This window comes from Drosophila elegans, unplaced genomic scaffold (genome assembly GCF_018152505.1).
Source record: "Drosophila elegans isolate 14027-0461.03 unplaced genomic scaffold, ASM1815250v1 contig_468, whole genome shotgun sequence".
NCBI lineage: Eukaryota > Metazoa > Arthropoda > Insecta > Diptera > Drosophilidae > Drosophila > Drosophila elegans.
In genome coordinates this window covers 2,461,520-2,476,248 of record NW_024545855.1, presented here as the reverse complement: position 1 = coordinate 2,476,248, position 14,729 = coordinate 2,461,520, and the positions used below count along the sequence as shown (strand labels likewise).

General features: G+C 38.3%; 5 protein-coding genes across 5 annotated transcripts; 3 read left to right on the top strand and 2 right to left on the bottom strand.

Moving 5' to 3' along the window:
- Positions 1-611: 611 nt before the first annotated feature.
- LOC108144083 lies at positions 612-2,512 on the top strand. Its single transcript, XM_017268734.2, has 2 exons — positions 612-1,783; positions 2,154-2,512. The coding sequence occupies exons 1-2, from the start codon at positions 667-669 to the stop codon at positions 2,351-2,353; spliced, it is 1,317 nt and encodes a 438-aa protein (XP_017124223.1). The 5' UTR covers positions 612-666; the 3' UTR covers positions 2,354-2,512.
- Positions 2,513-2,985: 473 nt separating this feature from the next.
- Positions 2,986-4,524, top strand: LOC108143777. The gene is made up of 3 exons (XM_017268304.2): positions 2,986-3,591; positions 3,649-4,177; positions 4,245-4,524. Exons 1-3 carry the CDS (start codon positions 3,037-3,039, stop codon positions 4,427-4,429), a joined length of 1,269 nt encoding a protein of 422 aa, XP_017123793.1. The 5' UTR covers positions 2,986-3,036; the 3' UTR covers positions 4,430-4,524.
- A 1,453-nt stretch (positions 4,525-5,977) lies between these two features.
- LOC108143759 lies at positions 5,978-7,554 on the top strand. Its single transcript, XM_017268289.2, has 2 exons — positions 5,978-7,082; positions 7,144-7,554. Exons 1-2 carry the CDS (start codon positions 6,017-6,019, stop codon positions 7,326-7,328), a joined length of 1,251 nt encoding a protein of 416 aa, XP_017123778.1. The 5' UTR covers positions 5,978-6,016; the 3' UTR covers positions 7,329-7,554.
- Positions 7,555-8,405: 851 nt separating this feature from the next.
- Positions 8,406-10,251, bottom strand: LOC108143887. Its single transcript, XM_017268461.2, has 3 exons — positions 9,321-10,251; positions 9,044-9,260; positions 8,406-8,759 (listed from the first exon to the last, which is right to left on the bottom strand). The coding sequence occupies exons 1-3, from the start codon at positions 10,161-10,163 to the stop codon at positions 8,566-8,568; spliced, it is 1,254 nt and encodes a 417-aa protein (XP_017123950.1). The 5' UTR covers positions 10,164-10,251; the 3' UTR covers positions 8,406-8,565.
- A 1,150-nt stretch (positions 10,252-11,401) lies between these two features.
- Positions 11,402-14,625, bottom strand: LOC108143885. Its single transcript, XM_017268459.2, has 4 exons — positions 14,058-14,625; positions 13,306-13,805; positions 12,730-13,093; positions 11,402-12,671 (listed from the first exon to the last, which is right to left on the bottom strand). The coding sequence occupies exons 1-4, from the start codon at positions 14,260-14,262 to the stop codon at positions 12,478-12,480; spliced, it is 1,263 nt and encodes a 420-aa protein (XP_017123948.1). The 5' UTR covers positions 14,263-14,625; the 3' UTR covers positions 11,402-12,477.
- Between the last annotated feature and the right edge of the window lie 104 nt (positions 14,626-14,729).

Here is a 14,729-nt window from a genome sequence, read left to right as displayed (position 1 = left end):
CTTTCTGAGAGAATATATATATATATATATATATATATATATATATATATACACGGTATATATATTGAATATACCGTCACTAAATAGTTTACCTAAAAGTAAATTCGTACAGTTTAATGAAAGTTAAAGACTTGATCTTTAAGTTTTTAAATATGTTCTTAATCTAATGAACTTTAAGAAAAGGTTATCAATGCAAGCAATTGTATATTTTCCTTATATCCCTAAGATTTTTCCCAGCGTCTGACGTTAGCATTTTGACAAATCACTCGCTTTTGGAATGATATGGCTGAGAATCGTTTGTCGTTTAGCATTTGTGAGTCTCGGGTAATTACTTAAACAAACACTTGTGCAGCCCTAAGCGCACAAAAAGTGCTGTAAAGATTAACTGGCTTGCCTTCGACAAACTTAAACAATTGGGCAGTAGCCTAGTTCAGATTGCCGGATGGGTTCTGGGGGTGTGCTGAATGTGTTTGCATACCTTCACAGCTACAAAATCTGCAATTTTATGGTTATATTAATCACAGCTGTGGGTAGAGCGTTATATCTAGGAGCTGGGAACAGCTTACGCCGTCTGATGTCTGAGATTTTGCCATAAAAGCGGCAGTGCTCTGAGTTTTGGGCACAATTGCGCTTGCAAGTCCCACCGTTGAAAGATCACTTTTTAAAATGTCGGTTTCGGATCTGATTGGTGCCATTGAGGCCATCCCTAAAATCACAGTATCTACAGTATCTCCTGAGACTAGTTCGGTTTTCCTGGATGCCCCCGAATGGCTAACGGAAAGCTATCTGCAGGATGCCCTGCGAAAGTACTACAAGGATCAGAGGATCAGGATCAACTGGGTTAGGGTTAATCCTGCATTGGGGAAGGGCGAAAACTACGGTGGAGTTTTGACCCGCGTGAAGGCTCAGTTTACACGCAGCGATGGTTCGACCCAACTGGGTCACTACATTGTAAAGTCCACCTTCGAGGGCAACGAGTTTGCCCAGAATACCATGGAACCATATGACATCTTCAATAGGGAGATGACCATCTATGAGCAGGTTCTGCCCAAACAGAAGGCACTGCTCCAAGAGATTGGCGATGCCGAGCAGATCTTTGCCGAGACTATGGCCGTGGATATTGATAACACAGCTTTGATTTTCGAGGATCTGAATGCTCGTGGCTTTGTGATGCCAGATCGTTTGGTGGGATTGGACCTGAAGCTAGCCCGAATGGTGCTCCGAAAGTTGGCCAAGATGCATGCCACCTCGGCGGTTTTAAATGAGCGTGAGGATGGAAGTTTGGAGGGTTATGATAGAGGGTTCTTTAATCGGTACACTGAGAACTATGCGCCTGCCTTCGTTGGCATGTTTCAGGCGGCCACTCGTCGTGTGGCCCAATGGCCAGGATATGAGAAGTATGCCGAGAAAATGGAGGCTCTAGTGCCCATCTACATGGAACTGGGGAAGCGAATCTTTGACATCACCCCAGGTCACATCAATGTTCTGGCCCATGGCGATCTTTGGACCAATAATGTGCTGGTCAAGTACGACAAGGAAACGGGGGAGCCCATGGATGTCATTATCATTGACTTTCAATACACGGCTTGGGGATCGCCAGCTCTCGATCTTTTCTACTTCCTGAACACCTCCCTCGAGTTTGACCTGCATCAGAACAATCAGGAGCAGCTGATTGCCTACTATTTCGGCATTTTTACGGACACCTTGAGGAAGCTGCAGTACCAGGCTAGAGTTCCCAGTTTGCATCAGTTCCACCAGCAATTGCAGCAGAAGAAGTTCTATGGTGAGTAAATAGTTTAGGGAAAAACAAATTAATAATGGTTGGTACCAATTTTATAGTACATAACATTACAATGCCTATTTAATATAAACCCAACTTACGTAGATAAAATTGATAAAATATTGAATACCTCATATCATATATATATCATATATATATCGTCTAAATGATTATAATTTCATTGGTACAAAATTGATTTTTATGCCTGAAAATTGAATTAAAATTCAAAGCATATTTACCTTACTATGAGTAATATAAATTTTAATGAAATAGGAATTTTTTTAAATCTTATATTTTTTAATTTATTAATATTATGATTTAATATGTCATTTAAACATAATAATAATATTATAAATAAAAATTCAATTTCCAGCTGCCCACACCTCCATCTCGGTGTTTCCTATCCAGCGAAATGTGGAGACTGCAGATGCCGATTTCAATGCTCTAATGGAAAACAACCAGCGAGCCATAAACTTCAAGAATGCCTGCTATAAGAATCCGGTTTCTCAGAGGATTTTAAGGGAACTCCTGCCCGGTTTTGTTGCAGAAGGATTGCTCGATGTATATCAATAATAGATCATATAATACCTGTGCTTTAAAGTGCACAATAGACCAAAATGTACATAGAATAATATTAGACAAATTATATACTATAGGTTAAATAATGTAATCACAATTGTAAACTGTATCAAAAGTATTATAAATATTCATAATAAAACTATAATAGTATTTATATTATTAAATTTATTGTTATACATTTTTTGCCTTATTTTATGTCATAATTGAAGTGGATTGTTCGTTCTGCAAGTGATCTATTAGTTTGATTGGGATACCGGCAATAATAGGAAACTATAGTAATCAGAAAGATACTGTGAGTTTACCTATTGATTAAAAACTTTAATTTGGTATCAGTTTACCTGTTGTAAAATTCCGAAGTGGTTCTTTTTAGTTTTTTTTTATTCTGATTGAGACAATAAAAACACGGTTATATATTTCTTTTTGTCAATCATTTAGTGCAAAAATCCATTTTCATTGATTTTAATTATAATATTAGATAATTAATACAGTTCAGTCGTTACTGGTAATAACTCATTACTGATCAATAAAAAAGGCGGTGTTTGCAAATGCAAAAAGCTTTAGCAAAGCATTTCCAAAGCTCAACCGTTTTCACTTAAAACGGGCCAAGCCCGTGATCGTGGGATCCATAACCAACTAGAATTGCACTCAAAATAGTCACTTGTGTAACGACAAACAAAATGAGTGACAAGTTAGATGCGGAACAATTCAACGACGACGAACTGGAGGCCCCCACTTGGTTGAACCCCCAGTTTATAGGCGAGATTCTAAGCACGTACGAAAAGGCCCCTGAATTAAAAGTGATTGATCTTAAAATCACACCCGCAACTGCCCAAGGAGACCACTATGCCAGTGTTATGTTCAGAACTACCGTTGAGTATGTCACCTCGAAGGGTAAGTTCTCCAAGCCGCTGATTATCAAGACAATGCCCGAGCAGGAAGGACACAAAAAGGACATGCTGAGCGAATCGCATTTGTTCGAAACTGAGATCGGAATGTACTGCCAGGTGCTTCCTGAATTCGAAAGGATTCTTCAAAAAGCAGGGGATACCACTAAGCTATCTGTGCCCTGCATCTATCACAGTCTGGAGCCGCGGCAAGTGATGATTTTTGAGGACCTGGTGCCTCTGGGATACTTCGTCATTCGGGATCGTCCCGTTTCGCAGGAGGAACTTAAGACCGTCTTCTCGAAGCTGGCCAAATGGCATGCAGTCAGCATAAAAGTTATTAAGGAGGTGAGTTTAGTTCAGGAGGTGGTTTCATTATACTTCTTATATTTCATTTACCAACAGCGACCTGCCTTCCTCAAAGACTACAGATATGGTCTATTCGATATGCCCACTATCCACAATGATCCCTTTATAACCACCGGAATGGGTAGCTTCATAGAAATGCTGGACAAAATACCCGAACTAAAAAAGTATAAGCCTCACTTTGAAAAAATTAAAGATACATTTTTGAAGAGACTGGAAGTTGAGATGCAGGAGTACCACAAAAACCGGCGAAATGACGCTTACTATGTCCTGTGTCACGGTGATTTCCATCTGCGCAATATGATGTTTAAGAACAATAAGGAGACAGGAGCTCACGAAGATACCATGCTGGTGGATTTCCAGATCAGCAATCTTTGCCCCATTACCGTCGACCTGACATATTCCATATATATGTTGATGGAGCCGGAACAACGTAGGGAAATGGGAAAGGAATTGATCAACTATTATTTCACAGTTCTTGTAGCCACCCTCAAGAAAATCGGATACAAAGGTGATATGCCAACCCAAGCTAAGCTCTGGGAGCAAATGCATCGAAATAAGTATTATGGTAAGTGGAAGTCACAGCTGACCGCAAAATCGAACGTAACTAATACCTTTTTTGCAAACCCCCTTAGATTTCTTTTTGATAAGCACTTTTCTTCCCCTTATACTGGCCATCAAATCAAATACTTTTAAAATGCATGATTTAATCCTGAACCCGGAAACTCGCCAAAAGACTTACTTTCTGGATACTTACGTAAAGGATGTTACCAAAATGTTGCCCAAATTCGAAAAACTGGGCTACTTTAAGGGTCTTTAATTTCAATATAAGGCCAAATGTTGTTATAATAAACTAAGCCAACCAGTTATTTGTTTAATTAACACACGTAATAAATAAAGGAATTGTTTTTGCAATCAGTTGTAATAATTGATTAATATCATTACTATCATTACATTATTAATATCATTAATATCGTTACATTTGCATTTTGATTTTTAATGACATCTCTATCGATCTAAAATGGTGACTGCACAAATTATATCACGTTGTTATCTTATTTTTACAGAATCAATCATTGTGCATATTTTATTATTTGCTCTTACATGTTGCTTGTACATTTACTTTCAAATTAACATTTTCTTTTCATGAAACTTTATCTAAATGCTTAACAAACATACCTGTTTTCAGAACGTATAAGCTTCATTTTGAAAAAGTTACAGACAATTACATGCAACGACTGCAGGTTCAGATGCATGAATATCACAAGTATCGGCGGAATGATACTTGTGTGCCACGACACTATGTCGTGGCACACGGCGATTTCCATATCCAGGACATGATGCTTAGGCATAACAAAAAGACAGGAGCCCAGGAGGTTGTCATGTTGGCGGACTTTCAGTTCAGCAATCTTTGTCCCATTACCGTTCACCTAACCTACTCCATATATATGTTGATGGAGGCGGAACAGCGCTGCGATTTGGGAAGGGACCAGATCAACGATTATTTCGCAGTTTTGGTAGATACCCTTAAAATGATTGGTTATAAGGGAGAACTGCCTACCCAAACAGGATTGTGGTACCAAATACACCACAACAAATACTTTCGTAAGTTTGTGAACATGTCTTATTTGCAGCTGATAAATTAAACGTACTTAATTCCATTCTAGATTTCTTTCTGATAAGCAATGATGTTGTGCTTTAAATCTAATAATCTGAAAATGGATGATGCGGTTCAAGACCCTGAAGTTGGAAAGAAGTCCTATTACTTTGACAACTACATAAAAGATGTTTCCACTCTTTTGCCTTAATTTGATAAGTTGGGTTACTATAAGGATCTTTAGTCTTAACATTTAAAAATTCGTTAAGTGTGTTTTTAAAAATTAAAACTAATGTAATATGATATAACAAATGAATTATTGTTAGACTTTTTAAATTGATACAAAGACTATTATAGGAAATAAGATAAAGATTGATTCACTTATATATTGAGTACACTGTTTAGACAATAAACCGAGTTATCTGAGATATTTTATTGAAGTACCAATTAAGTGTCACATTACGCAAGATTTTAGTAATAGTAAACAATAGTAAGTAAACAGTATTATGTTATGTTATTTTCTTGCTTGCAATGAAAAATAGAAATGTTCCACGAAAGTTTGTATTATGTATCAGATTTTTCTAATAATAAGTGATCAAAAGTTCTTCACCCATTAACACAACTTTTAAAGCGTTGATAAGATAATCGGACATTTCACACGAAATGGAAACATTTCAACTCAAAAGCTTTAAACCGATTTCAAAAGCTCACTTAGCAAACCTTTAAAATGAGGAGATACCCATTTAGGTATAGTATAGCCAGATCGTATAGTATTCCGGTTAGTCGTATTGTGCGGGCCGCGAAAAAAAGATGACAGACAACGCAGACAAGGAACAATTCAATGACGACGAATTGGAGGCTCCGGCATGGCTGAATGCACAGTTTATTGGCGAAGTTCTGAGAACCTACGAAAAGGCTCCCGAACTGACAGTAACCGATCTGAAAATCACACCCGCAAGTGCCCAGGGAGATCACTATGCCAGCGTTATGTTCCGAACCACTGCCAAATATACCACATCGAAGGGAGAGTTCTCCAAACCGCTTATCATCAAGACAATGCCCGAGCAGGAAGGTCACAAGAAGGAAATGCTGGCCGAATCGCATTTGTTTTCCACCGAAATCGGAGCCTACACCAAAGCTCTTCCGGAATTCGAAAGGATTCTGCGAGAGGCAGGAGATAATACTAAGTTATATGTGCCCTGCATTTATCACAGTTTGGAACCGCGACAGGTGATGATATTCGAGGATCTTGTACCGCAAGGATACTCCGTCATCCGAAATCGCCCGGTTACGCTAGAGGAGTTAAAAAAAGTCTTTGCCAAACTAGCGAAATGGCATGCAGTCAGCATGAAGGTTATGAATGAGCAACCCGATTTCCTGAAAGAGTTCCGGTATGGCTTGATCGAGATGCCCACCCTAATGACCGATCCTATGGTTACTACTGGAATGGAAAACTTTATGAACATGCTAGAAAAGATACCCGAACTCACCAAGTACAAGCCGCATTTTGAGAAAATAAAGATTGATTACCTGCAGCGTATGAGCGACGTGATGCAGGAGTACCGAAAGAACTTTCAATCTGACGGCTACTATGTTATGTCTCATGGTGATTTTCATCTCCGCAACATGATGTTTAAAGGCGACAAGGACGTCATGTTCGTGGATTTTCAAATCTGCAATCTGTGTCCCTCTACAGTCGATCTTACATATTCCATCTATATGTTAATGGAACCGGAACAGCGATGGGATCTTGGAAAAGATCCTATTAACCACTACTTCTCCGTTTTGAAGGACACTTTGAAGAAAGTGGGATACAAGGCCGAGATGCCCACCCAAAGTGGCCTGTGGAAGCAAATTCACCGACACAAGTACTATGGTAAGGGCCTTTTTTATGTGCTAGTTTTCAATTACTAACTACATGTTTTATTTTGATACAGACTTCTTTCTTATGAGCACCTTTTTACCAATGATGCTGGCCATTAAAGCAAATCAGCTGAAAATGATCGACATTATTCAAGACCCGGAAACCAGAAAGAAAGCCTACTTCTTAGATTTATACGTTGAAGATATCAAGAAGCTTCTCCCCAAATTCGAAGAAACTGGATATTTTAAAGACCTTTAAATTTTGTATGTTAAAGTCTTGTTTTCGCTATAATAGAATAAGCAAAAACAGTCGTGACGATCTCACCTTTAACTTGCATAATGACTTATTTCAAGTGACTTCTTTGGTACTTACTATGAAAAAGTAAAAACGTTTTTGACCAAATTAAAATAAAAAAAGGATTTAAAAAAAAAACAACACGGTTTTAAAGTTATGTATGAGTACTGTAAATAATTGATTGTTTTGCTAGTCCTTAAAATGTTCTACTAAACCTGACACACTTATACATAATTATAAAAAACTTTTCTCTTAGATGTATTAAAGTATACCTATGCACATTGGCCAGAACTTATTGGTTTGTATTAATAACATTAAGCAATTCTCAAGCTGTTAGTTAAATAGATAAAGGCATGCTTGCCAAGCAAATAGTCAACACCTATAATTATTGTTGTAAGTATATTAATTGCCTATTTACTATGGAAATTTAAATTCCATTCACTAAATTAATATCGATTTCCCTCTAAGGTTTGGAATATTTATCAGATTAAATTTTCAAATGATAAGTGATTAATGACATAGTTGGCACAACTTTCAGTGCATTGATAATACTTGTATTTCACATAAAATTAAAAAGTTTGTGCTCAAAAGCTTTATGCCGCTTTCAAAAGCTTCATGAACGAACCTTTAAAAAGCACGGTGACTACGACTAGTTGTATAGCGCTTGGTAGCGAAAAAAGATGACCGACAACGCAGATACTTATCAATTCAATGCCGATGAATTGGAGGCTCCTTCATGGCTGAATGCCCAGTTTCTTGGCTACATTTTGAGAGCCTACGAAAAGGTTCCCGAGTTGACAGTAACAGAGCTGAAAATCACACCCGCGAGTGCTCAGGGAGATCACTATACACTGAAAGAGAGCGTACTTCTTAGATTTATTTGTTGAAGAAATCAAAAACCTTCTTAAAGGTTGTTAAAGTTAGGTTATCGCAATAACAGATAGGAATTTGTCAGAGGATTAATTGATGTTTTTTAAAATGAGCTTCATAATTGAGAGTAATTGTACCCAAAATGCTAAAATAAAATTGACGAGCTTTTAATTGACTGTTAAAACAATATTTATTAATTTATTTGCATATAGAAAATACTCATGGATCTTTGTGTCTGGAACTATTTAAGGCTTACTCTATATGGAAGCCCGAATACTTTTGTTTGAATGTTAAAGTGTTCCCTGTCAGCTTCTCTCTTCGTTATGGTCAACTAAATATCCAAGAATCCGGAGAGCTCGAACTCTTTGATTGTACGCTGTAGGAAAGCTCGGTACTTGGGATTTTCCACATTTTCCCGGCGGAATCGATCGCCACTCTCAGTGCGAGAGTTTAGATCTTCCAGGTTCTCAAAACCAGCTCCTTCCCGGAAAATCAGTGGGGTCAAACAAGTAGCGCCAATCACACCTTAAAAAAAACGAAAACGTTAAAAGTAACAAGAAATCTTATATAGTTTTCAAGCTATTACAAAAATAATATATTCTAAGAAACGACTATTTTTAGATTTGTATGCTAATATACTGGTTCCTATGGCAGCTATATAAATATAATTGCCCGATCCTAATAATAATAAAATCTTTGTATAAAAATATTATTCGATTTCAGTATCTCGGTGAATATTCGTATAAACACATAAATTATAATAACCTCTACAAGTGTTAAATAATAATAATTACATTAAGGTGACTCACCCATTAGACTGGTGTTGATCATTTCAATGTGGAGCTCTTTGAGTGTGGGAATGTGTCCTTTGTAGTTAAGTTTCTCCAGGGTCTGCTGTAGCATCCGCTGGTATTTCAGAACGATATACTTGAAGTGGACCTTGCGAACATTCTCGTTTAAAGAGCCGTAGAGGAAGTAGTTAAGATCGATGGTGGGGGAGCCCACATAGGCCAACTGGTAGTCCAACTGTAAACCAAAATATACCATACAGTATCTATGAAAACACGTACAATATCAAGGACTTACGGTGACCACATCATCCGGCTCCTTGGTCTCGTTGTTGATGTGGAACAGCAGATTGTTGATCCACAGATCGGTGAGGTTGAAGACGCGGAATTCCTTGCCAGTGGACTCGAACATGGTAAGAGCTCGTTGGAGCACGTTCTCGGCCAGCAGGAACATCTTCTCGGTGATCTCCTCGTAGCCCTTCCAGTGGGCCACCTCCTCAGCCACACAGCGGATGTTCACGGGGAAGAAGGTGAGAAAGTCACGGCGGTCGGGATTCCGGGAGATGGGCGCCTCGTCGAAGAACTCCAGCACCTCGGGACTCTCCTGGGCGATGATGGCACTGCAGGCATGTAGCTTGGCTACCTTCTCAATGGTGGGCAGTACGTAGTCCAGGTTCAAGAGTCGACCCCGCTCGAAGTTCTCAAATCCGGACAACTGCATGTCCTCCAGGATGAGAAAGGGCTCCGGCGATTCCGTGGTGTAGTAACAAGTGGGGGCAATTTTCGTTTCATCTCCAATTGATTTGAGTAAAGCCTGGACTCGTGGCAGCACCTCTTTGTAGGCCAGGATTTCGCGATGGAAGAGCTTACTCCTCTGGGCCACTGCCCCAGTTTGTCCCTTCGGATGATCCTTCACAATCACCGAGAACTTGCTTTTCGCTTGGGAACCCCTTTGAAGGTTGAAGCTGGCGCGGTGCATTTCGCTGGCGAATCCAGCCGCCTGGTCACCCACTTGGGCGCTCTTCACCAACAACTCACTGACCACCAGCTGCTCCTCCTTGAAGTGCTCCTTAAGGACATCTTGCAGGAACTCTGCGGTCAGCCATTCCGGTGCCTGGTAGTTCTTGCTGCCGGTTCCCATTTTATTTGTATTTTTTTCAAGTCAGCTGACCAAGTGGAATGAGAAAAACCAACTTACGTTGGGGGCTATCGAATTAAGAATGTGGCGAATGGAAACATGTGACGGCTGGGAGAAAGATGGAGCTTTCATAAAGCTCTCTCTGTTGTCAGCTTTATGCTGGCTTATCAGCTGATTTGTGTACACATATATGTATATTATATGTATATTAGGGTGGTCCAAAAAAATATAGTCTCACCGTTTGGTGTGGTTGATTTTGGTGAAAAATAAATTTAATAAAATGTTATAAATTTTGTTTTAAGTCGTTAAGTTTTTATAAAAATTACTCATACCACACCTAATGTAAATTTGAATTAATTTTTCGATCAAAGGCAACAGTACGTTTGAATGATAAACTAAGTATACAATCCAACGAATTGTAATGATATAATATAAACTTAAATTAAAGATTAATCTATAAATTTGGACCACCCTAATGTATATGTGGGCCAAGTGCCAAGCCATATAGCGTTGAATCCAGTTTGTGGATAATTGTGGAACGAATTTTGTAGGTGTTGTTGGCTGATAAGAAAAGTATGTGTGGGTGTGGTTTCTTAATATTTTCATTCACAGTAAAATATTAAAAGAGAAAATGCATGACGAAAACTTAATTAAAGGAAAAGGTATAGTTTTTCTTTTGTAAGTTTTTTGAAAAGTAAAAATACACTTTACTCAACTTTTTAAAAAGATATCTTTGTTGTATTTTTATAGATACTTTACTGTAATAGGTGATAAATAAAACGTGATCTGATCCGAGGCACCTGTTGTGATCAGCTTCCATGACTTGACAATCACTTGGTATATTTGATCTAAATATTAACAAAAGTAAATTGAACAGTCAAAGACGATCAGCCGTAAGTTTTTTAAATAAGTCAGCAGTTTAATCTAAATCTTTCTTTTTTATTTTATAGTACTAATCAACTCCGTATGTTTTTTTCGATTTTTCTATACTAGCTATATTGCTTAAAACGTATGATAAGTAACAGTAATGTATGATAAGACAGTGATAGAATTTTCAAAAATATTTCTGATGAATTGATAAAGTAGGTTTCTTTTTGGTTAGGGTGTAAAGAAATGATAAGAAATTATAACCAAACAAACTTATTTGGCTTATTTTCTTAAAAACAATTTGTCGCAGCTAAACAAAAGATAAGTCTAGGATGACTTGAGAAAACGAAAATACTGGCTTTGTATTTTAAGAGTGTGTTTATATATAAAAGATCGAACATATATTTTATTGTAACTTAGTCAAAATTGGTCTAAAAGTTTCTAAAATGCCATTAACATTGCGGAATTATTATTAATTATTGTTCAAAACATTTGATTTTAAATCGTTTCAATTCTTCAGGATATAACAGTCCTAATATAGATAGGTCGGGCTCATCCTTTGCCAGCAAAGACTTAAACTTTGATTCGTTCAACCATTTTGGTATAACAAGACTCTCGTTGGGATTGTCAATCTTCTCAGAGCGCGACATGATTTCAACTGTCTTCAAATTCAAATAATATTATGATGAGTTTGTCATGTCAGCTAAGCTAATTATCATGTAAGATAAGATAAATTTGCATGTTGAGTTTATCATTTAAGATAAGATAATTTTCACCAAACATCATAGCCATTTTTTAAACAATTTTTTAACAATTTAACAATTTTTTTTTATGGAATTTTGAGGGATACAAACTTACAAGTCTCCAACCTAATTATTTGTGTGAAATACCCTGGCCTTCAAACTCAACAATTATTTGGAGATGGCTAAGCCGAATGGGTCGCTTTAAATTGGTCTATGATTCTATTACACTTGCTTAAGTTGTATTTTATGATCATGATAAAATTTGCGAGCTTTTTCATTAGAGATGAGGCCATTGATCGATTGACTTCTATCGATTATTGCAATTTATGGATGGCGCGTAATTTTTTTTTTAAGTTAAGGATTTAAAGATTTAAAAAAAGTTTTTTTTTTTAATTTATTAGCTTTAAAAATTTGCTTTATGCCAAAAAAATGGTATTATTCCGTAGTGAGGAGGAAAATTTCTAGAAGTTCTCTCTTATACTGTTGGTACCTAAACATAAACATAATTAAAACTAATAAAATGAGTGTGTTTATATATAAAAGATCGAACATATATTTTATTGTAACTTAGTCAAAATTGGTCTAAAAGTTTCTAAAATGCCATTAACATTGCGGAATTATTATTAATTATTGTTCAAAACATCTGATTTTAAATCGTTTCAATTCTTCAGGATATAACAGTCCTAATATAGATAGGTAGAAAAGTTTTAAAAGTCTAGAATACCACGCCTGTATAGGAAGGGGAATATACTGAGGGCTGCTCGTACGTACAGGGGATTTGTGTAGACCTTGGATCGGAATTGATCGCCTTCCTCTCCCGGCTGCGTAAGTTTAACTAAACTGGCCTCCGTGTCCACGGGCAGCAGAATAAACACCAAATGAGTGAAGGTCGTAAAGTAACCTAAAGCAAATAGTTTAGATTAAGAGGAATTTTCTTTGAAACAGTGATCCTAACTCACCCCAAAAGCCATATTTGATCATACTCATATGGAGTTCTCTAAGCATTGGCATTCTCTCATTATACTTCAGAATTTTCAAACAGTGCACCAGATGTGTATGATAAATTCTCACAAAAAAGTCAAAATTCTGGATCCTTATGCTATGTCTGGCGGAACAAATAATAAAGTTCCATAAATCCTGGGCTGGACTGCCCCATTTGCACAGCTGGAAATCCACAAAACGCACTTGGTTGATATCTCCAGATTGAGTGTAGTTCAGCATTATGTTACTGGACCAGAAGTCGCCGTGATTAAGAACTTTGAACTCATGCGGGCTAGTGCTGTAGCAGCGGGCATAGGCTTGCACAAATTGATCGGCCGTAGGCTTTGGATAGAGTGGATAAAATTATGTTTACAAACTGGAGCTTGAAAACACTATTAGGGCGGCTAAAAGTATGCATTTAAAAAATATAGTCGACTTTATGAATGAAACCGATGGACTTCTCATTAGCAAAAATATATATATCATTGCATACTTTTAATTGAATTTTTAAAGTGATTTTAAAAACTTGTTTAATTTTAAACTGTGATACTTACGATGCGATTCACGTAGTGCTCGTGATCTTGCAGTCCCCAACTGGCCATGGCTGTCTTATAGCTCTGTATCCTTGCCTGATACGATTTGGATCGATTGTAGTTGGCGGGCAGGTATATTCGTTGAAACTCCTCCGAAAAGTCTCCATTCCGCTGACGCCAAACGGCACTCGCAGCATGGAATTCGGCCAACTTCTCTAGCACCCGTTGCATTTGGGCCATGTCAAAGCCTTTGAGGCGGCTGATGTTCCTATATTTCTTCGTTTGCAGATCCTCCTGTACCATGCATATCCGTCCATTAATTTCCTCCGACCAGTGGCACTTGGGTGCGAATTTCACACTCAATCCAGCCTGCTCGTAGAGAAGTTCCAACTGCGGTATGATCGTATCGTACATCATCTTCTCCTTGGGAAATATATTGAGGGTGTTCACAAAGCCACCATTTCCCCGGGCATCGTCCAGCATGGTCTTTACTATGTACGACTTTTGCTGTGAGAATCCATCTGTCGAAAGGTAATTGTTGTTATTAATAATCAGGGTACAAAACGTCTTAATTCCATTTTGTGTACATAAAACATGGTCAAAGTATGTTTTCTGTTTTAAAATTGACAGCTCTCAAATGAATCTAGTATTTTGACAACAAATTTAAGTGCGTATGGGTAATAGGCACGTAAATTTTAAAGGTTTTAAGGTATCTGTACCCCTGAAACCAGTTTACTATTCAATTCAGTAGATGCCCATCCCCTTTCTCTTACCTTTCATCTCGATGTCGATGACAATGCGCATCAGAAGTGAGGTGTAGGTCTCTCCGGGCGGAATGGCTGGAATAATCGAGAGGTTCAGAATGCGCCGAAATTCGCGAAATTCCCGTTTGAGCAGCCTCTTAAAGTAGGCCTCGTTGATCCAGTCCGGAATGCGGACATCGTTGGAGGCGCAGAACTTGTTGCTGTTATCGGGCATTTTGTTGTGTCGTTGTGGGAGGGATTCCGCCGGAATGAGCTCACTACGGCTGTGCGTTGTTCCCGGTCCGAAGTGTGCGGCGCAACTGTTTCGCCTCGCCTTTCCTTATCGAGAATGTTTTCGCTTGTTTTGGGCCCCGCGATGTTATTTTTAAATTACTGCACGCAGTCGAGGTGGGTGAGGTGCGCACTTTTAAACGCCCCGAAAGCAATGCCAATCGCCCGTCTAACTGGTTCGTCAACTCGACAACTCGGACACTGAGCATCGTCTGCCAAAAGACTCTCCCTTTGGACAGGTGGGTGATAATTGTGGAGCTTTGCCCGCGAATGCAGTATCACCCGGAGTGGTCAAGCAATGTAGTGGGCGCCGGGTTTGCTTATCAGCGGTGTTGTGATGGGAATAATAACCTGATAACCAGACAGGTCGAAAAGCTCTTACGCCTGTCAAGTGAAATACTCTCAAATCTC

What these genes read in the sequence shown, in the direction of transcription:
- LOC108143777 (XM_017268304.2), top strand. Translation starts at nt 3,037, where the DNA reads ATGAGTGACAAGTTAGATGCGGAACAATTCAACGACGACGAACTGGAG. An exon ending in GCATAAAAGTTATTAAGGAG is followed by an intron (nt 3,592 to 3,648) that starts GTGAGTTTAGTT and finishes ATTTACCAACAG; the next exon opens with CGACCTGCCTTCCTCAAAGA. An exon ending in GCATCGAAATAAGTATTATG is followed by an intron (nt 4,178 to 4,244) that starts GTAAGTGGAAGT and finishes AAACCCCCTTAG; the next exon opens with ATTTCTTTTTGATAAGCACT.
- LOC108143887 (XM_017268461.2), bottom strand. Translation starts at nt 10,163, where the DNA reads ATGGGAACCGGCAGCAAGAACTACCAGGCACCGGAATGGCTGACCGCA. An exon ending in AGCCGGATGATGTGGTCACC is followed by an intron (nt 9,261 to 9,320) that starts GTAAGTCCTTGA and finishes TTTGGTTTACAG; the next exon opens with TTGGACTACCAGTTGGCCTA. An exon ending in GATCAACACCAGTCTAATGG is followed by an intron (nt 8,760 to 9,043) that starts GTGAGTCACCTT and finishes GTTTTTTTTAAG; the next exon opens with GTGTGATTGGCGCTACTTGT.
- LOC108143759 (XM_017268289.2), top strand. Translation starts at nt 6,017, where the DNA reads ATGACAGACAACGCAGACAAGGAACAATTCAATGACGACGAATTGGAG. An exon ending in TCACCGACACAAGTACTATG is followed by an intron (nt 7,083 to 7,143) that starts GTAAGGGCCTTT and finishes ATTTTGATACAG; the next exon opens with ACTTCTTTCTTATGAGCACC.
- LOC108144083 (XM_017268734.2), top strand. Translation starts at nt 667, where the DNA reads ATGTCGGTTTCGGATCTGATTGGTGCCATTGAGGCCATCCCTAAAATC. An exon ending in GCAGCAGAAGAAGTTCTATG is followed by an intron (nt 1,784 to 2,153) that starts GTGAGTAAATAG and finishes TTCAATTTCCAG; the next exon opens with CTGCCCACACCTCCATCTCG.
- LOC108143885 (XM_017268459.2), bottom strand. Translation starts at nt 14,262, where the DNA reads ATGCCCGATAACAGCAACAAGTTCTGCGCCTCCAACGATGTCCGCATT. An exon ending in CATCGACATCGAGATGAAAG is followed by an intron (nt 13,806 to 14,057) that starts GTAAGAGAAAGG and finishes ACCTTTCGACAG; the next exon opens with ATGGATTCTCACAGCAAAAG. An exon ending in AGCACTACGTGAATCGCATC is followed by an intron (nt 13,094 to 13,305) that starts GTAAGTATCACA and finishes CTCTATCCAAAG; the next exon opens with CCTACGGCCGATCAATTTGT.